Here is a 27,479-nt window from a genome sequence, read left to right as displayed (position 1 = left end):
TCACATTTAGGTAATTTAATGTTAAAGTCTCAACAAATAACATCATACTGAGTGGTTTTGTGCTGCTGGCAGCAGACACACCATAATCAAGTGTGTTATGTGCAGAAATAAACAAACTGTTGCTGCAATCATATAACTGAACTATATAACGTTTATTAAAATATATAAAAGACAAAATACATATATGCATAATTATATCCATGATGAAATATGCATATACAGTATAATAATTATACAGTAAAATGTGTTTACATATATAAATTTTTTATACATATAGCGAGATATTTTTTGCATTAAAACTGGCAGTGGTGATTCCATACCCCCCCCCCCCCAAACAGGAAACCCCTCAGTCCACATCAGGCCTCCCAGAGGAAGAAGCCTCTGTGAAGAACTTGAGAGCAGCAGCACCTTTACACCTGAGATCCATGTTTTGGAAAGGTCTCACACAGAACAACACACCTACTCTGACTTCTAGCTTCCAGGGACTTCAACCTACAGCATCAGGAGGGAGAGGATGTCACCTCAAAAGTCCTCTGATCTGTTCCTTTCTGGCATCTGTACCCTTATTGAACGTGGGTAACGAACGCAGCAGTCCCAGCAGAAAATCTACAAAAACTTCAAAACCGTGCCACACATCTTTTGTTATTACACAATAACTTCAGAAAAACACCTTTCCGGTCCAATTATCATCTGCCATCACACTACACAATTCCTCAATACATCTTATCTCAGGATATATCTGTATAGCTTGTGAGAGGAGAATAAAAAGATCCTGGACAGAGCATGAGATGATGTTAAGTCCTTCAGACTGGTGTGGTTGATTGTGGTTGGTCCTGTACAGTTTCAGTCACTGCACACTGAACGCGGTCATGTCTGATGGTAATGATGGTAGTGGTGGTGATGGTGGTGTTCATGGTGATGGTGGTGCTCGTGACGCTGGACCACAGGAACCACAAACCCTGGGGTCCCAGGTGGAACAGACGACTGCTCTCTCTCCAGACTTGGCAGTACAGTGGGGACAGGGGGTTGCTGCTGGGGGTGGGACTGAGGGGACAGTGGGGTTTTGGATGGGGACATGGCTTCTCTGGCTTTTGCCCTAAGGCGTTTGCTGTGACTGTATTGCAAAGGATGCTGGTGGTGGCTGTGGGATTGGGCTTGGTGTGGCAAGTGGTACACATCCTGACCCCCGTGTCCTGCTGCGCTGCCACTGTGCAGCATGGTTTGAAGAGGCGGGTGGTAGCCATGACATTTAGTGGATTTGCCCCCTCCGCTGCCCCCGTTATTCCCTCCACTTCCCTTGTAGGTTCCTTTGGGGGATTTGAGGAACTGTGTGCCCTTGCTTCGAGACTCTGTAGGGTTGTAGCTATCGCTGATGACCTGTGAGCGGCGCTGGTGAACAACTTGGGTTTCTGGCTCCTGGGAGCGTGAGCGGCTCTGGCTCTGGGAGCTCCGACCGTAGGCCTCCTGGGGAGGGTAGGCAGGGGTAGCTCCTGAAGGAGAGGCCAGAGACACAGGGTCAGTAGTTTGTACAAATGTACTTTGAACTGCTGTTCCCCCTCGGCATCTGCATAGTCAACTTTCAACCTGCCATTGTAATATAATAACGCAAATCTGAGTCTATGAAGAGACACTTACCTTCAAATCTGGAGGTGTAGTTCTCTATACCAGCCAGGTCCAGGTAGTGATTCCTCCTCTCTGTGTTCTCATCCACACAGTAATGCTGACCATCAGTGGCCGGAGCCTCGTTGCTCTGCCCTCTGCTGCTAAAAATTATTAGTGGAAAAATGAGAATACTGTCAGTTATTTACACAATTTAATCTGCAAGAACTATTAAAATATATACAGGGGCCAGCCTCTAAGCAAAGTATATTTGATGTGTACTGACCTGATGTGGGAGGACAGCCGCTTGTCAGCTGAACGCCCTTCTTCCTGGTGACAGCGATCTGAAGAGGGAAAGTACAAGAACTCAGACCAGGAAAAAGTATTCAGCAACATCCATACTGACAGACTGAAACACTAGATGGCAGCTTTTTTTTAATTTTTTTTTTTACATTCAATCCACCTGCACCATTACGGTTTGCTACCTTTGCTGTTTTACACAACCCATTATCTATTTTATAGAATAAAAACTAAGTATTCTGGCAAGTCCAGAAATATTTGTAGACTATGAACCAGGTACTGTGAACAGAGGAACAATCTGAACACCTGAAAATGTACAGAAAAAGACATTGCAATAATGGATACACTGGTTGATTGACAAGTGTACTGCAAAAACATCACAGCAGTGACTGTTTACCTAACAACAAAGATGCTGCTAAGACAAAAAGAACTTGTGAATTATCACTTTAAACTGCAACACTGATTGAACTGAAGTGAGAATTCACCAAGGAGCAAATCTGAGTGTCTGAACCAAAACTATCTACAAATCTATAGGAAATACTGTGTTGGCTCACAGCATAGTGGGATAATAAATAATGTCTGAGGTATGATGCTGTTTTTGTTGTCATTTACCTGTGCCGGTTTCTCTTCTGTGGTACCTGGGCTCCGGAGTGACGGTCAGTTTGACACGCAGAGTCTTGCTCTTATTATGGCAGGAGTGATTCACAGAGGCATCTACCACATCATAGATGGTGTGCATCAGACTGGACATGTCCTAGAGTGACAGATAAAACAGAGTTACTACAGTCTGTAGTCCTACCTTTGACAAAATAACACGTGAAAGGGACAGACTATCAATATTAAGAAGACATAGTACATCAAGGAGCACAGATAGAAAATGACACTACAGGGAGGCATGAAAGCTAACACACACACCTCTTTTGTAACTTTCCCACTGTTGTCAAAGTCATAAAGAGTGAAGATCCACTCCTGACGGTTGTCATCCTCCACAGAAACGTCACACTCCAAGTCCTGTGGAAACAAACATACTTAATACACATAAATAATTGGAAGATTTAGATTTAAATCAAAATACAACAGTGTTTATGACAACAGGGGGAAGCAAAGTACGTCCGATTTTAACATCACAGGCGCTGTCTTCAGTGTGATTCATAAACATTTTTCGAAAGGAAATTAAGTGTTGTATTTCTTCATTCTGCATGGGAATCTACTGTTAAAAAGAGGGATTCACTCTGATCGAAATCAAATCAAACCTTGCATGAATTAGCATGTACATTTAAAGACTGCCTTCCCCTGCAAAAAAAAAAGTGTAGGACGCTTAAAAATCTTTTTTTATGATTCCATACATCTTGAGAGCAATAGAGCAGAGGCCAACTTCTGGTTTTCAACATGTAAATAGATCACTTCTAAGCAGAATCCATTCAGCTGCCTTTACCTTGTGTGGGGGAGCATGGAAAAAAAACTCAGGACCACTATGACCTCGTCTACCTTCTTCCAAGAAAAATGAGCGCAGCCACTATTCTCAGTTACAACCTTTTGGCAGTAGCTTTGATTCAAATGTATCTAGTAACATGGCCATAATTGGAAAAATAAACATCTGGAATATAGGCCCTGCTGCAGGCATGGTGGAGAGCTGACACTGTGTGAAAGGCAGTGTGCATTTACAAGGGAGGAGACCCTAGGGAGAGAAGCAGGCCTTTATGGTTCTATAATATCTCCTCAGCTCACATTACCAGCAGTGATCACCAAAGGGCAGATCTAAGCAGTTCTTTAAAACATGCAAGTCTAAACATTACAATGTATTTATTCTATTTATTGGCCCCTAAATTCAATCAGGATATGGTCTGAAGCAGTGACAACATACAGACAGATGTTCTGTGCACAGGGTGAAGGCATACAGCAGCGGTCAGGATAGAGGTTACCCACCATGCATTTATTTTCTAAGCTATGTTTAAATCATTTTCACTCACTGAAACATGAAACAATTTCAACACTCAATTCTCTTGGCTCTTGGCAAATGGCTTAGGAAAGACCTTTTTCTGACCCCAAAAAATCCTGTCACACGAAGCAACACAAGTTCACTGTTGCATTTACTGATTTAATTAATTGTCTCTGGTTGCGTTTGCTTGAGCCTTCTAGTGTTGAAACACCACGTCCAGGTCCTCAGCCCACCACAGGGCTAACACAGATAGATACACTCAAACTCCCATTAATAATTATCTGCAATTTATAGACCCAGTCCACCTGACCACGTGGAAAACGTGCTAACACTGGCTGAACATGCTCCTCCCTGCAGAACAGGCCTGGGTAGGAAATTGAACCCTGGACTTTTTTGCTATATGATGAGTCGTTAGGGCACACCTTTGTTGTATATTCATGTTATGAACATGTGAGTTGTACTGTAATTGGAAACCACAGTACAATGTTGCCAGGTCATATAGCTGCTTACATCCAGACTGATGCGCTTCTTCCCGGGAGCTTTGGTTGCATCTCTAAGTATCTCCCGCTCTCCGTCCTCTGAGTGCAGGTACTGCAAATAGTTTTCACAGCCCTCCGCCTTCTCTGGAGGAAGAACCACTGTCAACACAAGAGGACACATTTAAGTTAGACACAACAACAGTGATTTTTCATGCAGAAATTAGGCAACATTTTGTGTTGTTCAGTAACTACACTTCAAAGAAAATCTGATCTGATCTTAATTTGAGATTGAGATTTTGGCACAATAAACATCAAATTAAAGACTATGAAGACTTATTAGTCTTCAAACTGAACATGGAAGTATCTTGAAATAATAAATGCATAGAGTAATATCATAGAGATCTATATATACCAGCTTTCAGGTTGAATTATTTATGGAATCATACATACTAACTGCACATACATGCTCATCTATCATACAACGTTAGATCTGTTTTCTGCAGCCTAAAATATTTAGCATAAAGCTTATCAGTGAGTGAGAAGACATCATTCTCAACCTACCCTCTAGGGGACAGTGTTGATCTGTGAATTGTCCTTCCTTTAGCTCACCCCTGGGAAACTCCTGGGACAAGGAAAGGAATGAAGAGAGAGAGAGAGAGAGAGAGAGAGAGAGAGAGAGAGAGAGAGAGAGAGAGAGAGAGAGAGAGAGGAAGAGGAGGGGGGTCAGAGATGTAAGTGAATCTACAGTTCAGACCACAGACACAGAGAAAACAAACAGTTCCAGCTAAAGCATTTCCTACTCAGATGAGAGGGAGAGGGCTGGAGGCTCCAGCGCAGCCAAACACTTTGAACATCTGCACACTTATTGTGTTTCACTGTCTGGGACACAGCGAGCACGGCCACAGCCAAGCTTTCAAGATTCCTCCAAGCTCTTCAAACAGACCCCTCGCATCCATCAAAAAACCCATAATGCATTTCATCATCTGAGCTCTCTCTCTCTCGCTCGTTCTTAGCCAACCTGTTTATTCTCATCCTGCTTGACATGGAACCCAGTGAGGAGAGTTTGATGGAAGAAGACCAGAGTTTAGGAAAAAGTTTTGTTGTATTTCTCATTGAAAACTTGACTATGAGCAGTTTGGTTTATGTAAAACAAACCTCACAATGAGCTCTCAGCAACATGTGTGTATTTATTTTGAATGGAGAATAATTGCCAGATGGAAATTTCCATGCAGATAGGATGGGACTGATTAAATACACAATTCCATAGCCATAAAACAAAAGCAGGATAAAGGGGCTGAAGGGAAAAAAGCTCTGCTGTCATATGTGAATAATCTATATATCCTGCATAAAACAGAACCACAATGTATTCATACCCATCCCACACATGTGCTATTGCAGAGGTACAAACACAGAGGCAAAGGCAACAGGGCCTCCATGTGCACACACACAGACACACACACACACACACACACACACACACACACACACACACACACACACACACACAGTCATTCTTTAATTACAACTGGATTGTGGAAACAATGAAAATTAAGTGCAGCACAGGCCCTAAACCACAAGTATTTAAACAACAAATGATTCATCTTATTTACGTAATTCTTGATCCTCTAAGCTGCTCCACGCACACTTTGAAATAAAATCTCACCAGATTGAATCAAGGGGGCCCACTGAAATGAGACAAATAAAAAACAGATAGATGCTAGAAAACAAAAGTACTCCATGTACCTTCAACAGAGCCGAGGCTCAAGCGAGAGTCTGAACATCTGCATGCGTTTAGGTGAACGAGCCCCCTTCCCCTTCCCCTCCCTCTCAGAGTAATGACAGCGCCAGGGCCTGTGGTTCTATTTAACAATCTCAGAACCCGTGATTATTCCTCACTTCAGAGGGTGATACCTCCAGCCTGTAATCTGGCCCTGACCTGCACCGCTGAAGGGGGGAACCAGTTGAGTGTCAGGGTCAAGGCTCGGACACCCCCTGTAAATTGGCCACCGGAGACATTGAGAGAAAGCAGCACAGGAATGGGAGTTGAGGAGGAGAGGGAAACAGGAGAGGGGCAGGAAGTAAGCAGGAGGACTAAAGAAGAAAGAAAGGTGCAGAGGAAAGACGACACAAAGGGGAAAGATAGGAGGGAAGGAAAGACAAGAGGAACAAAGATGGGAGAGGAGAGAAGCAGATAAGAGTAGAAGCAGAGGAGGATGTGGTTTGTTAAAGGGGAGATATGGCCTATCTATTGCTTACACCAGTCCCTGTGAGCTCAGGGGGAGAGGTGGAGGTGGGTTTTTACAGACTCTGGAAGGATTTGGGGAAAGGTGGAGACAACTAGTACTGCTCCCCGGGCCCCAAACAAGCAGCAGTCTTTAATCAACAAATACTAGAAATCAGACGAGTCTATGTGCATCCCTACACAAAAACACTCACAGTTTCCATCTTTTGTGGTTTCTGTAGCCAAATCGTTGTTTCCTTTCTGCACTGGATGCTTTTATCTCCCCTCTTCGTACCGCAGTCCCTTAATGAAGGGCAGCATGTAAGGAAGAGGGAGTTCACACAGACACACTGTTCTGCAGCTCAGAGGAACATCAAAGACAACCATTGATTCTTTCTCATCCTCGCTCCCATGAGGGTGCAGAGCAAGGTATAAGCACCTCTAAATGAAAGACAGGATCCAGTGTTAAATATAATGAAACAAATCAATCAACCAACTGCCAAAAGTGAATCTTGTCTCTAATTAAAATTCAGATATCAGGGGATGTCTTGCTGAGTGCACAAGAAGGGGACCAGCAGGGCTTGTGCTGAACACATGGCTCCCTTCCACCACCACCTCCATGCTCATTACATCCATTGGGGGAGCTAATGAGAGAGCAGGCTGGGTCTGACCGCAGTCTGCAGTTTAACGTCTAAACACATGGCATCTCCATCCACATCGCCCACGGTGTCGGGCTCAAATCTGCCCACCACATGTGCAATTAACTGCTTTCTGGCATCTAGCAGCTCTCATTCTTTCACTATCAGATCACAATCTGCTCTGTAGGCTACACAAATGTGTTAGCATTTTAGAGCAGTGTTCCTTGTTTTCCCTCAGTGGCGTACACCTGAAACCCAGGATATACACATCTACACAGTGTGTGACATTAGGTATGGGGAAGACAGATGGAAACCGCATGAGTGGGTCAGACGCTTCAACAAGAATGACACGGAGATGATAAGGTATTAGATCTCCGTTGTCTGAAAAAAACAGTGCATTGGAAATATTCACTGACAGTGTTCCATGTAAACAGGTTCTGTCTCCCAGACACCTTGACATAAGAGACAGACAGAGAGGTGTGTGATGTTTGTTCCTGTTTAATGCAGCAGTTCTGCCAAGCTTCCCTAAAGCCTCAGCCTACTGCCAGACTTTTATGTGGGATAGGGTAACCAGGGGAAGCTTTCATAGCTCCCTACCAGGTGACATCAGACATCCCCCAGCAGTCACTCTCTCTCTCTCTCTCTCTGCCTGTGTACCACCCATCCTCCTGCTGGAAAACACTGCAGATCTTTGTTCTCAACACCCTCACCCCCACCCCAAGCTCACCCCCTAAATATAAGTACACACACGTCTTTTAGTCCATTCTTCAAACCACACGATGCACAACTGATTTTGAAAATCACATCTTCAAAAACCAGGGAGGCTAACATGAAGATTGTTTACACAGTTCCTCTGGCCTCGGGGTATGAAATATGGCAACTTGATAAAATGTCTGGATGCATATCCAAGTACAAACATATGCTGGAAAATATACAAAAACAGGATCCTGTCTGGATGCTTCTTCATATAATTTAGAAGCTATGTGGTTTTCTGAAATACTTCAGATAGCTTATTTTTCATGTCAAGTTTAGTTTAAAGACAACTTTTACAGTACAGTATGTGCTACAACTGTACATTTAATTCTTTGTTTGTGTCTCTTCTTTTTTTCAAAAGTGAGATGCCTGTGTATTGTACTGTGCAGTTCCTTGTCCAAACCAGATGAAACATTCTCAGTTATATTCTTCATTTGATGCAGAAAGTGTCTTGGAAGACAAATACTGAGTGGCTAACTGTGGGAGTTCTCCAGGATGTACACAGTTTCTAGAAATACAAAGTCACCTGGAACTGACATTCAGGAGGGCGCCACAGGAAAGCCTTGACGACAACCATCCGACCAGCATTCCCGTTCCCATTGGCCATTAATTGGGGATGATTATGGGGTTCCCCAATGATGAAAATGAGGATTGAGTAGCATCAATATAAAGAAAGAACACCAGTTCGTAAACAAACTGAACACTCTTCACCGCAGAATGAAACTGGAGAGGGAGTGGGGCCATTGAGAAATAAAAGCCCTCCATTCCAGAAGAAACCAACCTGGCCTTGACTCAAAACCAGATGTGAGCGGTTATACTGAAGAGAGGCAGTGTAAAAGAGAGGGAGATGAGGGGTGGAGAGACGGGGGAAGGGGCTGGGGCTGGGGCTGGGGCTGAAAATATGGGGAGCTAAAGAGAGAAGGCCGGTTGCACAACTTCTGTCTCTTCTCTTGCAAGACAGCAAAAGAACAATATGTTGGTCTCTCTCCCTCCCTTTGGTTCATCAGGCCTCAGCTTTCAGTCCAAGGCAGGGTAATTATGATGCTCAGAGTCAACAGAGCTAGTAATGAGTAGCAATACTAAAACAAACAGTACTGCATATACTGCTGGATTAGAGTTAGCCTGCCTAATAATTATCATGATCACAATATAAACACAAGCTAACAGCATGTTTTTATGATTCAGTTTCTAACTTTGTGCTGTTATCATGACTGAGCCAAGGATCCTCAATAAAGGATTGGAACATTTTCACGTTCAGCCTCAAAAACCACAACCTTACCTTTTCAGTCCTTGTCATTACTAGACAGCTAAAACATGCCTTTGTCCACTAATTAGGATATTTTATCTATGTATCAGTGTGCCATGACATGTCTTTCTATGAATGGAAATGAGATCAGAGCAGAATGCCATCCTGTCATCTGGACTGGCCCCATGTGGCCAAGATGGCCCAGATACGGCCCTTTCAGGGTAGCGGGACTCTCTGTGAGGTCAAAGAGGAGGCAAGACCTCTCCCTTGGCAGGACATGAATCACTAGGGTGAAGCCTCTTCGGTCCTAGTATAACAACAGCTGTGGGGAGAGATGAGCGTGCTTGCCTGTCTATGTAAGAGCAGCACGTAAACCACTGAAATTCATCCGCTCCCCTTCAATCAGGAGAGACTATCTCCTAAACTCTGCACGCCCCTCCAGTCCCCTCCTCACCCTATCACTGATCTTTCTCTCACTTTCATTATGACCTGCTGGATGGCATAAACAAAGATTAGCATCACTGGCCGACCACCCTGCATCTGTCACCGGTGCTGTAATCAGCTTGCCTTCATTAAAGTGGGCTTTGATAGGACTCTGATGTAATGTATTGCCCTCCCCTCAGCTGTCACACAGGCAGCTACTGTAGGGACTTAGAAACCATGTGCTTCATACCAGTGACTGGAATCACACTCATGAATCTGGGTTAGGCAAATGTATTAAATTATAGAGGTAGTAGATCATTATGCTGTTTATGTATTTGATCAGTTACTGGAAAGAGAGAAGTGTCTGTCATGGTTCACTATATCCAAAACACAAAAAAACTCAAGGAAAGCTTAAAATGTGGTGCCACACACATCAAAACTGCACCAGAGAGAGCATGTTGCTTTAATTCAGAGGTAACAGGGCTTGGTGGTGTAATGCAATAGTCTCTGCATGGGCTTTTATATGACCAATGCCATATGTTATATGCACTCAAACATTTAATGATCTACTCCAACAAAAGTTCAGTAAAATGGGTTATTTTAACAGTCAGATGTGATGCTGTCTTTTTACTTTTTTTCTTTGTGGGATTTTAACAGGTAAAAACTCAAGACTTGAATGTTTTTGCTTAAAGGTCTCAACTCAAGTCTTTAGAGCGTGAAGTCTCACAGTGTCACAGTCTACATGTCTCGTGATGAGGCATACTAGTTAGGTATTAAGAAGTAAAACTATCTCAACTTAATATTAGATTAGATTAGATTAGATTCAACTTTATTGTCATTACACATGTACAAGTACAAGGCACCGAAATGCAGTTTAGATCGAACCAGAAGTGCAATAAGCAAGTGCAGGATATAAAGTGCGTGCATAAATGCAGGATAGAGCAGTATAATGAAAATATTTTACAAGTGGTATTATGGACATTATATACAGATGCCATTACTATAAACAGAAGTATACTGATAGATATGTACAAAAATGAATATATAAATATGTTAAATAATTGCAAATAAGCTGCAACTAACAATTGTTTTTATTATTGACTCTATCAATATTTTTTTCAATTGATCGATCAAGTTAAAATGTCAGGAAATCGAGAAAAATGCCTGTCACAATTTCCCAGTGCCCAAGGTGACATCTTTAAATATCTTTCTCTGTCTAACCAACAGACCAAAACCCTAAGATATCCAATTAACAGTGATATAACTCAGATAAAAGTAGCAAGTCCTCTCATTTGAGAAGTTGTAGCCATCAAATGTTTTGGCGAATAGGCTTAATAAATTACTTTAACAATTATATCAGTTATCAAAATTGTTGTTGATTATTTTATTTCAATCTAACTGATCAATTTATTAATCATTTCAGCTTTAAAATGAACTATATACTGCAGCACCAGATGTAAAAAAATAAATAAAAAATGTACACAGGAACTAGACAGGACATACACAGTCCATATTTCAAACATGCACACACCCCCTAACAAACAGGAAAGAAGCGAGTGCACAAGGCAGCGGCATATCAAAGCCAGTGTGGGACAGGCGGTTAGACTCAAACAGGATGTTCCTCTGTTTCTGGCCTCCATGTGAAATTCTGTAAGCTCCCGCGCAGGCCCCTGGCTCTTAAGCCTGGCCAATGGGGAGCGTGCCCAGGCCAATAAAGCTGAGGGGATTTGTTCCACATTCCACAGGCCCTTTAAACAACACAGTGGATCTAAGAATGCCAGGTTGTGGGTGAGGTGCCTGCGACGCCAATCCCATTGTGGTCCAAAGCGACTCCACCTCTCACGCAGTTTTGTTGGTACTCTCCACAAACGTTCACCTGAGCAGTATCTGAAAGTGATCAGCTGCAATGATCTCATATAGCCAGGGGTTTACTATAAATTAACTCTTCAAACTGGTTGTCTGTCAGTTACAGTCAACAAGGCTTTGTAAGCACCTCTCCGCCTTGTCTGCTTTTGCTGGGTGTAAACTATTTCAACACAATCACTCTCACCCGTAAGGGCGCTTTTTGTGTACTGTAGTTAGTGTCAGGTTGCAGCTGTCTGTCTAGTATTGAGATGTCAGTTATAATTGCTCTCACCTGTGAGATAACCACCAACACCACTGTTCACTGCTCGTTTTGTTAAGCTGCAAAGGGATTTGAGTCACAGCTTTGAAAACCAGGCCTGGCAGTTCATAGGGGCGAGGCTCTGTGGTTGGAGGCTGGAGGAGCTACAGGCGTTACAGTGCTCCTGTGGGTGACTGAGAAATGTAAACAAACCATGTTGGGGAAGCAGCTGCATGCCAGTGTGGAAGAGCAGCAACATTGCCCAAGCTTTACATGTAGAGTGGTTCCCAACCTTTTTTGTCTGATGTAACCCTCACAGCCCTGTCAGATGAGCACAAGTACCTCTTCATCAACACCAACCATCATGTTCCAAATGTTCGTATGAATGGATTATAAACTGGTTGTTATGTGAATATTGCTAATAATATTTACAATACAATAATACAATAATATTTTCATAAAATTGTATTAATCTGTGTGTAGGGTGCTTTGGTCAAGTTTGCATTTGTAATGCCAGTGGGTGGGCTTGACAATTCAACCATTTATCTATTACTTTTAACTATTTCAACAGTTTATTACTGTTCATTATACATTGCTTTTAACTATTTTGATTGTTTATCCATTAGCTAACTATTTCGAATGTTTATCCATTGCTTTTAGCTAAATATTTCAACTGTTTATCCATTACTTTTAGCTAACTGTTATCCATTACATTTAGGTAAATATTTCAACTGTTTATCCATTACTTTTAGCTAAATGTTTATCCATTACGTTTAGGTAAATATTTCAACTGTTTATCCATTACTTTTAGCTAACTGTTTATCTATACAGTTAGCTAACAAGCCACTGTTTATCCATTTCTTTTTGCTATTTCAACCATGTATCCATTAGCGTGTTAGCTAACTGCTCGCTTGCTAACTAGTTTTCACCATAGACTGTATATAAAGACTACTATATACAGTCTATGATTTTCACTCACATCGCAATTGCGAAGTGTGGTGACAACTGGCTCAGGTTGATGGGCAGCTTAAACATTAAATGTACTAAAGATCAGAGCCACACCAATTTGTAATCCTACTTGGCTGTTTATATTCCCCCTTAACACAAATATGTGGATGTATTTTTTAACCAAATTCCAATTTCTATTTTTCATTTCAGTTAGTTGAGTTAACTTGAGTCAGTTGACCTTCTCATGTACCCCCCTGGAAAATGCGTAACCCATGGGATACAAGTAGCCTCGGTTGGGAATAACTGGAGTACACACTTGAATGATGCTGTCTTTCTAATCTATAACGACTTTTTGGCTGCTCACTTAAATCTGAGGCACTCCTGCTGTTAAGTCCTTGTGGGCTGGTGGATGAGCTGCCTGCTGGTTTCCTGAACATGTCTTCCAGCAGGATAAGATCAGGTTCAGGGTCAAAACCATGGCCTTATAGTCCACTAGTTACTGTTCCCTCTGGGTAAGTTACACAGAGAAGACAGATCCATATGACTGACCACGATAAGAGAAGCTTTTGCAGCCATGACCAATCAGCCAGTAATGTAGCTGAACTCTCAACACATCCATCTGGGAGGCATATTGGGCAAACAGAGACGGACGGCTACTGTACTGTACTATTATTGCATTCAGCCTTCAGGGAGAAACAGGCTCACTGGTCAGAGACAGCCAAAATACAGAGTTCAATGCAGTAGGATGCAACAAATAACCAAGGTAGACAGGCAAGCACACAGGCAGAGCTATGACACTTGCCAAACCTCAGGTCCTTGGAGACACCACTTGTTTGCATAATTGGTACTGTTCCTCCTTACTATGAAATATTTAAGGCTTGAGGCCATCCTGCCAACATTGTTTGGGTAAAAAATGTCTTGGCTTTGCAGACTGCTGCACAGTTTTTGACACTAAATATATCAATTCTGACATACAGAAAAAAAAGAGCTGCGGTATATTCAAAGTGGCTGCACCTCTTTTATCTCCTGTCTCTCTCTGTGTTGTTGTGTAACTCTCTCTGACTGTCCGGTACCGCCATCTCCTCCAGCTGGTAGGGACTGCCAGTCTCGAAGACCACGAGAATTCTTGACACTGCAAGAACAGGCTTAATTCCAAGCTGTGAAGTTCCTCACAAGCCTGGAACTGGACAGGAGGTCATCCCAGGGTCAACACCAAGTGTTTTCCTGAGGATTCCTAAAAATACACTCCTGCTGGGTGCAGGAAGCAGAGGAGACTCCACGATTCTCAGATGTTGTGAAAGAAGCCTGGGTATGTAAAATGGACCACTGGCTGTAATGCTTTGGCATATGAGACGCAACTTCCCATGAAAAAAGTGAACAAAATTGAAAGCTGAAGATGAACAGATGAGAGATGAGAAAGTAGCACATGGGCCAATTACTGATGCACCAAAATCATGCAAAGCTCATTCAAATTTCTGTTGAATTATTCTCAAAGAAAATTACTGGTCGAAAAAAAAAAGGATATGAGGGTATGCATATGATGAATTACTTTTGAAAATGTGGCTACAAGACAAGAATTTTAAAGCCTCATGGTGCAAACCATGAATTGTCATTTTTATTTGTGACACATCACAGAAATATGCCAAATAGAGATTTTGAGTCGGTGAGACTGCAACATCTGTGCTTCTTCCTTTTGGGCTGAAAGTGCCATGTGTGCACTTTAGTGACCTGACAAACTAGCTGTGTTTGTAAGAAACACTGTTCCCCAGTGTGAAATTCTGCAACGTAATTCATCCATGGCACAAGCAGAGATCAAAAGGCTATGGTGCAGAGGGCAGCTCAGCAGAGCGCACAGAGAGCTGCTGCTTTCACAGCCATAATTACTGGAAACCAGGGCCGTGAGGCTATATGAAAGAGCACTTAAACATGAGCTGAGTTAGCTTAGCTTCGCTGCTTGTATATTCTTATCTTATCTCAGGTAAAAAGCTACAAGTCTGATTGAGTCTCTCTATCACACAGCAAGTCTGGAGGCAGTCCACTTAAAACGTGTGACACTAAGTGTGACACTTAATATTTGATAAAAGTTCTTGAAAGATGATTTATGCTTCAAAACGCAGAAGGGACTGATGTGTTTTATACAGTCTATGGCAATAACACCTTAGAAGCTATGAGATAATCAGATGCTGCCAGGATAGAGTAGTTCTCAAAGCTGAACACATGACACTGTGGATCAAAGTTCAGATATTCTGATACACTGGCATTCTTGAAGTGATAGGATCAGTTAGCCCCTATCAACACGAAAAAGTAGGAGCTGGTTATCGAGAAAGACCTTGCAGAGCTTCTATATCCAAGAACTTTGCTGTTTTCACTTATAGGAAGAGCTACTGCCTAAAATTCACACTTACTCTTTGTACCACCAACTTTCAAAGGCGGATTTTCTATGAAGGGGTTTTTTTCTTACTTTTTTAACACAGTTTTTAACACATTTTGGTACACTGTAAGCTGAGTACTTTTTTTGTAAAGCTACATGCTACAAAAGAACCTCAGCAGCAATATCATGAAATAAAATCCTGATTTAGAAGAGTGCGTTTTCTTTGAGAAGCACCTCCTTTGAGCAGGTGGTGTCTCTGAAAGGCTCTCAGTGAGGGGGGCAGGCATCTCAAGGAGAACTGCTGTTTATTTGAAATGAGCCTTTAGGTAAACATGTTACATGGCACACAGGGCCAGGTCAGCTTTTGAAGTGGATGGGCTTGGGAAAGAAATGGGTGGGGGAAGAAAAGAAGGCTGCCTTCAGAGGAAATGGGAACAGTGGCCTCTTTCAGCACTGTTTCATCCTCTCCCTCCCTTTCTGTCACATATAGAAAGAGCACAAAAGGTGTTTGGGTATATAAATACACCAACGCAGAATGTGGGAACCACTGAGTTCTTATTTCTTCTGAACACATATGTAGAATCATTCTGCAATCCAAAATTAAATTCCCTAAAAAATTACCACCCATGACAAAAATAAACCACTTCCTTTTAATGGAGACCCATTGAGGGTTTTGATGACGGGAACAGGTTTGTGTAACAAAAGCAAGTTTGCAGCCATTCCCCATTGGAGAGGAATGTGATGTGCAGAAGGAGAGCCCGGCCTGTGCTGTCTGCAGAGCCTGGATCCAAGCTTTGAAGCTGCTAGTGTGTTTCAACAGCTAACCACTTTCAGATGGGACTGTGGCGTTTTATGAGCTGAGTAATAGCGATACCTACACATGTGCAGGCTTGGGGTCCCAAAGAGGGGGAGGCTCAGCTCAAAGCAGAGAGAGAAAGATGTCTAAACTCCTCAGGGGTCTGGGTTTGGGTGTGTTTGATAAATCTTGTGCTATGGCATTCTGTACTGTATATGAAAGTGGAAGACAGGAAGATGGATATTGCATAAAGCCTGTTCACCTATGAACACAGTTCTGCTTTAAATTCCACATTTTCTTCAAGGTTCTTGAACATCAAATGAACTTAAAGTACTGACTCCTTGTATGAAATGAACACTTGAAATCACAGCAATACTGCTACGTAAATCTCACGAGGGACACCTGGAGTGTTTACTATAAGCATAACAGCCAAGCAGAACGCTTGATCTATATGTAAAGAATACTTTGAAAAGCAGAGGCTTTAAACAGCACAGCATCACAACAATGAGTAACAATGCCAGCAGCTCTGAGTGCCCTCCGCAGGCTTTTTTTCCCCCCACATACAGGAAGCCAGGATTTGTGGTGTGTGGTGTTTCACTCTCCAGTCTCAAACCTAGCAGGGCGTCAGGTTCAGGAATGTGGAGCAAGGATGAAGTTTCGAAGCATTCAGGGGTGACCCTGTAGGCTTTTTTTTAAAAGAACAACACAGAAAGTGAGTGTAATCTACCAAAGGGCCAAAAGGAGATGTACATGGCATCACAACATAAGGAGCATTGATGAGTAGCTCATAAACACAAAGGTCCAACTAAATTTTACATGCATTTTAGGGATTATTTTTGTCATGGCATTGCTGTTCTTATTATGTTCTGTCCTTATGTATTCTGATTTTTTTCTCACAGGAACAACAAAAGTAGAGATATTCATGCCAAAGATTTATATTTATATTTAAGTCATCCATCAGTGGATTGTGCTGCACACTGCTATTTAGTTTACCCTGTGCTTGTATTGTTGAATATATGTCAGGTCAGCATCTGACCTTTGTGGAGACAATCTCAAGTTTCCACTGGCTGAATTCGTAGGATAACAAACATGTGTCCAAAAGAGGAATCCCCTGTCGTCTTTAAACAAACAAGCAAAACCTCAGTCTCTTTTTCAATCTGCAAATATTTAAAGCAACAAAATATTGAACAAAATAGATCTGCAATGTCTCTTCTGATAATGTTAAGTTATACATGTAGTTTGAAGCTTCCTGTGTCGTCACTGAGCTCCTCACATGCACTACATTCACTGAAGATCTCATTTAAGCAATGTAATCAATTAACAATGGCCATAATGACAGCATATAATAATACCACCAACAACCATAACTGAAAAAATATGATATTCCCCTGGCTGCTCTAAGGCTTGCGAAATGAAGTCCACTTGGAAAAGAGCTAAAGCTTTCTAAGGGGGAACAGGGGTTTATGTGGAAACATACCTTACACACTAAAATGTAATAACCTTTGAGTCTCCCGGTGTTTTACTTGGCTGGGAGAGGCATAAGATCAAACACAGACTTGGATCCAGCAGCCTTTGCCAAAAATGTCAGCGCTAAGCACTGGGCTCCAGCTTCAGGTATTTTCTTTCCTCTGGCAGGGAGCAAGAGCAAAGACACAGACCAGTGTTAACCCTCGGCGGGGCTGCCCCCAAACAGAGACCAGCACACCAACCATGAAGGGGAAGTGAGGTCTCCCTGCTGTCATCAGTGACCATGCACGTCTAGGTCATGTAGTGTCACTGAAAACCTGGGATGGGCTCCATTCAGGAAGTTGAGATGTTCACGTACAATTGCAGGCTTGATGATTTGCTTGCAATCCAGTCCTGTAACGCTACACCAATCTCTCTGAAGTACACAAACAGATATCTCATAAATATCATGAAAAGCAGTGACAAGAAGTGACTTCAAAGCAGAGAAGATGGGACTGAGATAGCTCCAAAGGCGACAGAGCTTCATTCCATGTCTGCAGAGAGCGCCAGTAATGAAGGAAGTTGAATGACTGTCATTAATCTTGTCTAAATATATACTATTCTCTTTTGAGCTATAGGGTAAATTTAAATTATTATTTAGGCCATCAAATTTGTGGATGAAATGCTGTAGGAAATGTTGTAGGACAACAGTTGTCACATTGTTGTCTCTTTAAAACCAAAAGAGCCAGTCAACAAGAAATAGTTACTTTGTATATTTTGATATAGCTATTTTTATGATAGCCAAAAAATAGTCATTAAGTATGCCACTTACATGCTTATATTATTGATTGATACCACCCTCATGTCTGTACAGTAAATATGAGATGGTTAGCTTAGCTTAGCACAAAGACTTGAAACAGGGGGAAACAGCTAGCCTGGCTCTGTCCAAGGGTAACAAAATCTACCAACCAACACCTCTAAAGCTCACTAATTCACAATAAACAATGTTTAAAATATTAGTTAGCAAAACTTGCTATATTATTCGTGTCATATTGCTCACCATCTCTATTTTAATTTACAACCCACTTAGCTGCATGATGAGATTATACTAGGTGGATGGTGGATAACAATACCCTGTGGTGTACAGGCTGATAGGATCAGAGGTAGTCGGCAGCCAACACGACAGCATTGTGCCCTGGCGCCTGTTCAAAATACAGAACACCTACATTACCAGGCAGTGGCAACCACATGCTGTCTGAAAGCACCTTTAGAGGTGCTTGTAGGCTGATTTTGTTATCTTTGGACAGAGTCAGGCTAGCTGTTTCCAGTCTTTATGCTATGCTAAGCTGCTAGCTGTAGCTTCATATTTACTGTACAGACATGAGAGTGGTATCGATCTTTTCATCTAACTCTCTGCAAGAGAGCAAATAAGCATATTTCCCAAAATATTGAACTATTCCTTTAAGAGACAATGTTTAGATCAGCAACTTGGCAAAATCGGCGACAGCCCCAGGGCTAAAGGCCTCAGGTTCTCTGTGTGACAATTAGTGTATAGTAATTTGATTAATGTAACTACAAATTTGCTTAGTAAAATGCACCACTAAAGCTCAATATATCCCGACATATTAAGGGACTTAAAGTGGCTCCAGGATTGGACCCTGTGAAAATGTTTTGTTTTGACCCAAAAATCAAAGGGGTGGGAGGGTCAACAGGGGCCCACAGCTAATTTTTTCCCTGATGCCACCTAGTAGGTTAATCCGGCCCTGGTTTATGCTGAAAGATTTTGAACCAATGTGTGATGGCTCTTTGATTCCTCCTGATGGCCAGAGCAGGTCACAGGGGAATTAGGGCGAAAGTGAGCAAACTGCTTCAAAGTACTTCAGACAGTATAAATATCCTCAGAAAAATAAACATGAAATCTGCCTGCAGTGTTCTAATGTCTTTCTCCATTAGGCGCAGGCCACACAAACCACTCTTTGCCTCTCATTCAGTCAGTCCCAAACATATAGACAGAGACTGAGACTCAACCCATGACTCACAGGCGAAGCCATGTGGTGATACACACTCAAAAACACTCCAACATGAAAGAATGGATAAAACAAGCATCTTGCACTTGTGATGAGTGTCGAAGCCAACCAGGTGATGATGTTTACACTGACAGAGAAGTGAATGAACCAACATAGAAAATAAAGTCCCAAGAGAGGGGTGTGATTTTCATGTTTAACAGCTGTTACAAGCTAATATAGAAGGTAAGGTGAGATCAATGGTCAGCTTCTGCTTCCACAAACAATGCAGTGGACAAGGCAGATAAGGCTCTCCATTATGCCCCACCCCCCACTACCTTTAAAACCCCTCAAATATCTCCCCCATGAAAAAAACCCCACCCTTAATCCCCCCTCTCCTCCTCTTTTCCTCTTCCCCGCCACCCTCTCCCACCCCATTTCCACCACAGCCCCTCTCCCTGCTCCAGGATTTTGCTGTACAAACCAGGAACAGATGTCTGCCGGGGCCGTGCTGAAAGACCCCGCTGTTCTGGATGCCAGCCACATGCTTTTCATTCAGAGATGAAGGCTCACAGCTCGCCTTCTTGTGAAGCCAATTTCAAAAAAAAAAAAAAGAGGTGGAAAAAAACAAACTCTCCAAATGCCTTCAAGTCCCTTCAAAAGCAGTACATATATGAGCACACCTTTTTGTCTCTTCTCCACCATGTATTGCTCCCTGGTAATGCCGCATCGGCGACAGGCTTTTTATTTTGTCATTTGTGGTCGTAAGAGAGGCGGAGGTGAAAAGTCATGAGATGTTGCTGACGCAAATATTTCTTAAAAGAAGTCTTCAAGTACTCTTTAGGAGTTGCACTACTGTATTCAGTACACACAGCTCAAAACTAAAAAGAAATGACCTCAGTTTTAAACTTGTGGCAGTGTACTGAAAAATAAAATGTCATTTAGGGTCACAGCCTTAAGATTACACAGACATCCCAGCCTCAGATCCAAATCAAATACTGCTAACTCAAAATGAACATGGTGACTAAAAGATATACCCAAATGCCAAGCGGCAAAATTGTCCAAACATAACATCCATTTTGAGCAGGATCGCCAAATGAGGATTTTTATATAAGGGGAAAGTCTTATTCACAGATTCCAAATGAATGTTAAAAAAACATTAGCTTACAATTAGTTTAGTGAGCTGCTTGGGAACTCTGCTCTTAAACTAAATTTATTATTGAGGAGTGAGTGCTATGTAACTCTCCGTAAGTCAAAATAAATTTGTGTCTCAGAGCTGCTGGCACATCATTGCATCCAACTGAATCCCTAACCGAGCCTTTTTACTTCAAGTGTGATATTATTAACCTTTCAAAGTGGAATAATAAAGGTCTTTGTTGTGGAATTGAAAATGTTGACACACTCCCTCTTCACAGGCCAAGTCTGCGGGAAGTTTTGAGACAAAAGATTGTGCTGAAAGGCTGAATTAGCCTGTCATTATTTGGGCATGTCTGTTTGAAGCTCCAAAACGAAGCACTGTGGTTGTGTGTGCGAGGGTCTGGACTGTTGATGTGTTGATGTTTCCAGAGGTGAAACATAGTGAACCTTCACAGAGCTCTTCCACTAATGAACACAGGTTTGGATAAGTACAGGGTTGGGAGTTTTCTGCATTTTACATATTCAATAACTACAGACTAGGCTAATTTTTGGGGGTGGGGTGGGCAACTAAACCTTGGACCGCCACTTTGATCTCACCTGTAATATTTCTACATTACACCAGGTGCTTGGACAGGTGAGACTTGTCTTGAACACCTGTAACTGAGTGTCAAAATGATGATTGTAGCCAGGATGAGCCAAGTCATCCTGCTGAATCACACTGTCTTTGTCAATACAGACCACACTTAAAGGAGCCTTTAGGATTACATACTGCGGGCAGCCTGCCAGCTGCAATATTGAATCATTGCTGGCAGCAATATCAATATTTAAACAGGTCTTTGCATCCTTTGATCTTTTGTTATTTCTTGCTAAAGCGCGGCAAAGCATTCTCAGTTTGTTGGCCAGAAATTATCGCTCTATTGAGCAGATTCACAGGTTTACACAAACTGATGTTGGGCACGGGCTATGGTTTTTTTTCTTTCCCCCTGGTTGTACTCCATCCCTCAGCCCATCCCCCAGGACAGGGCAAGGGGATAGAGGGGTGAGGGTTCGGAGGCTCCGCTGATATCAGAGCCCTTTTATAACTCCCAGCTCTGAGCTTTGATGTCGCAGTCAGGAATTCTACTCCCCCATTTGACAATGAGGAGGGGGATGGTCAGAGCAAAACAGCGCATTTGGCCAATCTCCTCCTGTACGAAATTATAAGTAATTTTAACTGACCCTGCTGCTCATCAACCAAGAATAAGTGGTGAAACTACTATCTGGTGAGAGCCGTTTTCTAAACACTCAGGAGGAGAAAATGTGGCTGAAATTGATCTAAAAATTTCAAATCCCCTTAAAAATTCTATAATTACAGCTATTTTCTATTTGAATTGAACTTGTTTAATCATGGTCTAAACCCCAGACATCTAAGAACCCGTAATCCAATAATTATATCTGGAAATGTGACAATGTAATCCGATCCAATGAAGAATTAATTAACAGTATGTGGGATCAAACGAAGGAATGGTGTTACTGTTTTACAGCAGAGATAAATTCCACCTGTGTTTGTTAGATGGGAAGCTATACGGCATGAAAAACATCCCCGGAGACATCATCTATCGTTACATTAATGTAGGCATAGGCTCATTTCAAACAGCATGAACAGAGCTGTCACTGTATGCAAGCCTATATTGCCTCTGTGATACAGTAGTGAGTATATACACAACATTCGGTCATAATATCAATTTCATTCATGATACTGGATTATCTGGCATTTGATGCTTTGCATCAGGGCTGCAGCAAACCAGTATTTTTTATTATGGGTTAATCTGCAAATTATTTTAACATGAATCAATTGTCGTTTGAATTATTATGTTTCGCAAATCCAAAGTGACGTCTTCAAATGGCTTGTTTTGTCCAAGCAACAGTTCAAAACCCAAAGATATGCCACATTAGACAAAGAAAAGCAATAAATCCTGTGATTTGAAAAGCTGGAACTTGAGAATGAAAAATGACTTAAATGAGCTATCAATGAATTATCAAAGTAGTTGTTGATTAGTTTTCTGTCAGTGGACTGATCAATTAATTGACTAATTGTTTCAGCTCTACTTTGCAGCATGCCTTGGGTTTTGTTACACCCAGCACATTATCACTGATAAAAAAAATGAATAAGTGACGTAGAAATGTAACATGTTACACTTACATTTGTTTACCCAACTCAAAAAAGAACACTTAAGAAATGCTTCACTTTCTTTTCTGTCTTTTTTTTTACTGGTGATCTCTCAAATGTATAAAGAAATCCAAACGCTCTCTGTTGTAGAATATATAGCCTGAATGATATGGTAAAAAAGAACGCTACAGGAGTAAATGGAAATGCAACTGCCTAAAAAAAGCATTACTTACTATGTACTTGCAATATTTACTTGCAATATTTACCATCAATACATATTAGGACTAGCATGGGCTGTAACAGATGTGATTGCATTTTGGTTTGTCCACCTCCTCTCAGTCAATCCCAAGTTAGTCTCAAAGGAAGCAGGAAAAGTAAGGGGCTGGTTAGTTAAATGCTGATAGTTCTGGTCTGTGAACGAGCCTCTAATGGAACAAAATAAATCAGGCGCATGACTTTGACTGAAGTGAGGGTGGGACCCACCTACTAATAAGTGTCAAGCTTATGCCTTTGGTGGTTTCCCTTCAGAGGAGTGTGAACTCAGACTCCTCTGAAGCAGAGTAAAGTTCTCCTTTATTTGCCATGAGTGGGCGGTTTATAGCCCTGATATAATCTATAACTCTTCCACTATTACAGCCACCCACCTCACAGATTGTCAGTACCTCTGTGTGAACTTCTCGCAGTTTCTGTCTGGGAGCTCGGGACTCTTGTACCCCTTAAAACGACACGCTAATTGAAGTGATGTAATGTTATGCCACAGAGGGCTGCCCACTGGGAGCACGCACTAGAATGGGAGGCATTGAGGAAAAAGACACAGCCCTGAGTCATGATGCCAGCAGCCACAAGAGCAAACTTTATATCCCTCAGTCTGAGAAACGACTACCTTTCCATCCAGTCTGTGTGTGTGTGTGTGTGTGTGTGTGTGTGTGTGTGTGCGTGTGTGTGTGCGTGTGTGTGTGTGTGTGTGCGTGTGTGTGTGCGTGTGTGTGTGTGTGCTGCTTTTGCCAAGCCGCTTCACACACAGAGCTCATTGCTGTCATAACCCATCCAATGATGCTGGCAGGGGAATAACCGCTGCAGTGTTGTGCCGGAGCCAGACATGACAGAAAGAACAACAAGCTACAACTTTGCAAAGACATCAGCGTGTCTTCACACATGCTTTGTGAATACGGTTTGCTTCCCTTTATGTCAAGAAGTCTGCAGCTCATCTTCCAGGAGGAGGGAATCTAACGGCTTCAGCCAGACAAACTTTGAAGTGCTTGTCAGACTCATCCCAGCAGCAAATGCAAACACACACACACACACATACACACACACGCAAACACACCTGGCACACTTCCCCCCAATGATGAATTATGAATTTTGTTAATGTAAAACTGTGAAACATGAACTTTGCACATACAACATAACAAGGGATGATGCAATGATTCTTTCTAAGAGTAACTCACATTAAGAATCCTTTTTTGCCAAAATAAATCAGAGAGCTTCTTTGATTTTTTAATGAATCCTGATTATTTATTTTAGTCTTGGAAATGCTTTGTGGTTTGGATTAAAACTTGTTTCCACACAGTCTTACAAGGGAAAACTTAATAGCCTTCATTTAATTTGAATCAAAAACAGGGGATCAAATTAAGCTGATTTTGTTGTTGGGCTTATTGTCACTAAGAAGACAGAGAAAATAAACGTGGAAATAAAGACAAAAATGCCTGATACCTGCATGTTCTTCAGCTTGTGATCCGTCGCGCTGTACCTCTCACATTCCTCCATCCCTCTCCGGAGGAAGGCGTTCACAACAAAACTGTCTCCTGAGACGCGGAGAAAACACACCGATCAGCAGGTATAAATCTCGAGCTCAATATCAGATTAACATCATGTTTAAACCTCCAATAAACAAAATGATCTATGTTTATCCTCACCTTCAGGGTTCTCTCTGCGCTTACACGCTTCAGATCCATCAGAAACAGGGATGCAAAACAGACAATCATTAGTTTTTGTACTATATCAATAATACAATCGAAATACTTTAACATTTTGTAATTCAGTACTTTCAACTACAGCATTGCTTACCATGTTTTGACTGTAGTTTGCCCATTCTTAAGTCCGTCTTCCCTGGATCAATAAAAGGTACTCCGAAATCGGACAAGGATAACACAGTCACTGACTCAACATGGTCACATTGTGTTTGTTTTGCAAGAAGAAAACTCCAACTTCATCCAAAGGCAGGTAATTAAATCGCGTGTTCATTGAAGCATCAGTTGTCTCTGTGCAGAAACAAGATAAATCTGTGGAAATGATCTATGAGGGAGACGGGGCACACTCGCTGTCTGTCTCCAGACTTCCCTTCTGTTCAACTGAATGTGGAAGCGCTTTGAACACAGCAGAGACCTCGGAGCCAGCGTCAAGACAGACAGAACAGGTGCTGTGCTTCCGGTTGGTGCTTTTACAAAATAAAACATCAACGTTCATGAAAGTTTTACAACCACTTTATCAAGTAATAAAACCTTAAGAAAATGTGGGGAGAAACGTGTGAAATATTCATGGAATAAAAAACCAAATAGGCCCCAAATTAAATAGCTTGACATAAGCAGGCATATATAATTTGGAAGTTGGCCATTTTTGCCCACTCTGTAGGCTACAGGCAAACACATGGCCTTTCATTGGTGGCCACTTCTGTCTCAGATGTCTCCTTATACTGAAGCTGAGGTTTTCTGAAGGTTATGCAGATACTTTTTTTAAATTTAGATCTACATCCATTTAATCATAAATCTACTTAACCATACTGAAGGATTTCTACATGATTTGTTTTTCAATCCATGAGGGTTGCAGCAATCATTTTATGCTGATTAATCTGGGTCAATCAATTCTTTTTATTAATTGATTACTCACTTAATATTTAAAGACTGTCTAAAACAGTAACAAACACCTGTTTCCTTCTTAAGATTTTGTCTTCAGTTTACACTAAAACCAAGCAAATCTTCACATTTGAAACTATAATCAGCATGCTGATTAGTTTTACTACTTAAATGTTCATTTAGTTTGCAATCAATACATTTTGCGTTGACCAACTAATTGTTTATTTCCTTTAGACAGTATGTATTTTACTTTAGCCACATGTAATGGGACTGCTGAGTAGTATTTGTTCCTCTACACCTAATTATGTTTATTTCTGGTCTTACCAAATATAGGCCTACTATTATTTTGAAAAGCACATTCATTCATTTTCCGGTTGTGGTGCTTGTTTAGCTTGACGCACTGAGCACTGGTTTGGCAGCTCACGTTTCGCTGAATGTAAAACCGCGTCCTCTGTTGGTGCAGTTTTCCGTACAGCTCCATTCATGGTTTTCAAAGTAGATTTTATATTTATGACGAGGACACTTTTATTATTTAGTTAATTAATTCCATTAGTATTTTATTTTTATTAGTCCCTTTAGTTTGTAGGCCTACTTGTATCACAAGATTCTCTCAATCAAACTAGTCTAAACACCAAAAGGAAAATATTTAAAGTTATAGATCACAAAACAGTTCATTAGATCTATATGCACATATGCCTATGATCATATATAAACCAGAAATAGAGTAACATCAATTATGCTGGACTACCCAAATTAGATTTTGGTTTGTTAAAGAACTGAGGTTTCCTAAATTTTCTGGCTTGTAGTGATTAACACACAAGGTGCAATTAATAACAGCATTGTTATTTGCCCATTATAATTTCCATGATTTGTTTTAGGTATGTGCTCAACAGATTCTAAAGATAAACTTTTGTTTATAAAAAAGAACCAGAAGAACCAGGAAGAACATGCTGTACTTCAAGCCACCAGACATCAAATGCTCCTCAGCAGTTTTATGGTTTGTTTCCTTTGGCAGGGCGTTAAAGCGGGACCGGCCACAGGACACATGCCAAGTGTTATGAATATTCATTTACTAAGGCAACCTTTTGCTTAGTATGAAAACATGAATGTGATGTTGGTGTTTTGTAAATATTCCACTTATGTGCCGATTATATTCAAAACGAGGAGAGATGTTTGATCTTTGCATGTTATCAAGGCATAAGCTGTTATTATATACACTTGGTGTCAGTCACTCAATCCCTGCTCCAAAGTGATGCTGTCATATAAGAAATTATAGTCCATGCACTAAACCATGTCATCTTCATCCTTTATTACCTAAACAGAAGAGTTCTGCCTGACGGAACATAAGAGACATTGATTCTCTGTGCTATTGGGAAAGCATCTTATTTTCTGTGAGAATGGTACTATATCAGTGTCCTAGTTTCACTGCCATACCTTGATGAATGTGGAGTGCAGCTATATTGCTCTTCCTGTCAATTTGTCTGCCATCTGACTTCTCATAGACGTAGGACTCTCAGATCACCGTCTGTGGTTGACAGGATGAGCCGACATTTGCATATAGCTCGTGATGGCAGCTTTCTTTGATCATACTTGCCGTGCCTAATTATCACCATTTCTTTATGCAGCCTGGCTCCCAGGATTCTGCCTCTTTACAAGGTATCTCTCCCTCATCCTCTTTCTCCTACTCCCTCTAACATCCCACTTAAATGGATGACACACATATGGAATGCAAAAAAATCTTAGAACAACAACTGTTCATACAGTTTCTGACTGGATAGTTGAGACTGAGAACAGAGAGAGAGAGAGCGAAAGAGAGAGTCTTTTAAGGGCAATGTTCACTTGGATACAAGTCCTGGTTTATCATCAAAGGCTGTCATGTAGATGAAGAATTGAGAAGCCCTGACACAGCTTGAGTTTTATGGGCTCTCATTACGTATTTGTACAGAGGATGTGGATCATTATACTGGCAAAAGTGCAGGCTTTTCTTAACTTCAGGCAATCAATGCAGTATCAGACTTTTAAATGATCTTAAAGGTCATATCAATGTAAACCATAACCTCTTTCAGACTTAAGTT

The 27,479-nt window shown here is 41.5% G+C and overlaps 1 protein-coding gene across 2 annotated transcripts; it reads right to left on the bottom strand.

Moving 5' to 3' along the window:
- nkd2b (NKD inhibitor of WNT signaling pathway 2b) lies at positions 1–24,920 on the bottom strand. 2 transcript variants are annotated; one of them, XM_044207404.1, is made up of 10 exons: positions 24,620–24,920; positions 24,469–24,495; positions 24,266–24,357; positions 4,879–4,939; positions 4,349–4,476; positions 2,815–2,910; positions 2,512–2,653; positions 1,886–1,943; positions 1,636–1,760; positions 1–1,490 (listed from the first exon to the last, which is right to left on the bottom strand). In XM_044207404.1, exons 1-10 carry the CDS (start codon positions 24,642–24,644, stop codon positions 868–870), a joined length of 1,377 nt encoding a protein of 458 aa, XP_044063339.1. In that variant the 5' UTR covers positions 24,645–24,920; the 3' UTR covers positions 1–867. The 2 variants fall into 2 exon arrangements, with proteins under 2 accessions (XP_044063339.1, XP_044063338.1); XM_044207403.1 differs by having other exon boundaries at positions 1,636–1,763; positions 24,620–24,919.
- Positions 24,921–27,479: the final 2,559 nt, after the last annotated feature.

The sequence above is a fragment of the Siniperca chuatsi genome, linkage group LG9, assembly GCF_020085105.1.
Source record: "Siniperca chuatsi isolate FFG_IHB_CAS linkage group LG9, ASM2008510v1, whole genome shotgun sequence".
Classification (NCBI taxonomy): domain Eukaryota; kingdom Metazoa; phylum Chordata; class Actinopteri; order Centrarchiformes; family Sinipercidae; genus Siniperca; species Siniperca chuatsi.
The sequence above is the reverse complement of the archived record's forward strand: the minus strand, read 5'-3'. Positions and strand labels throughout refer to the sequence as shown.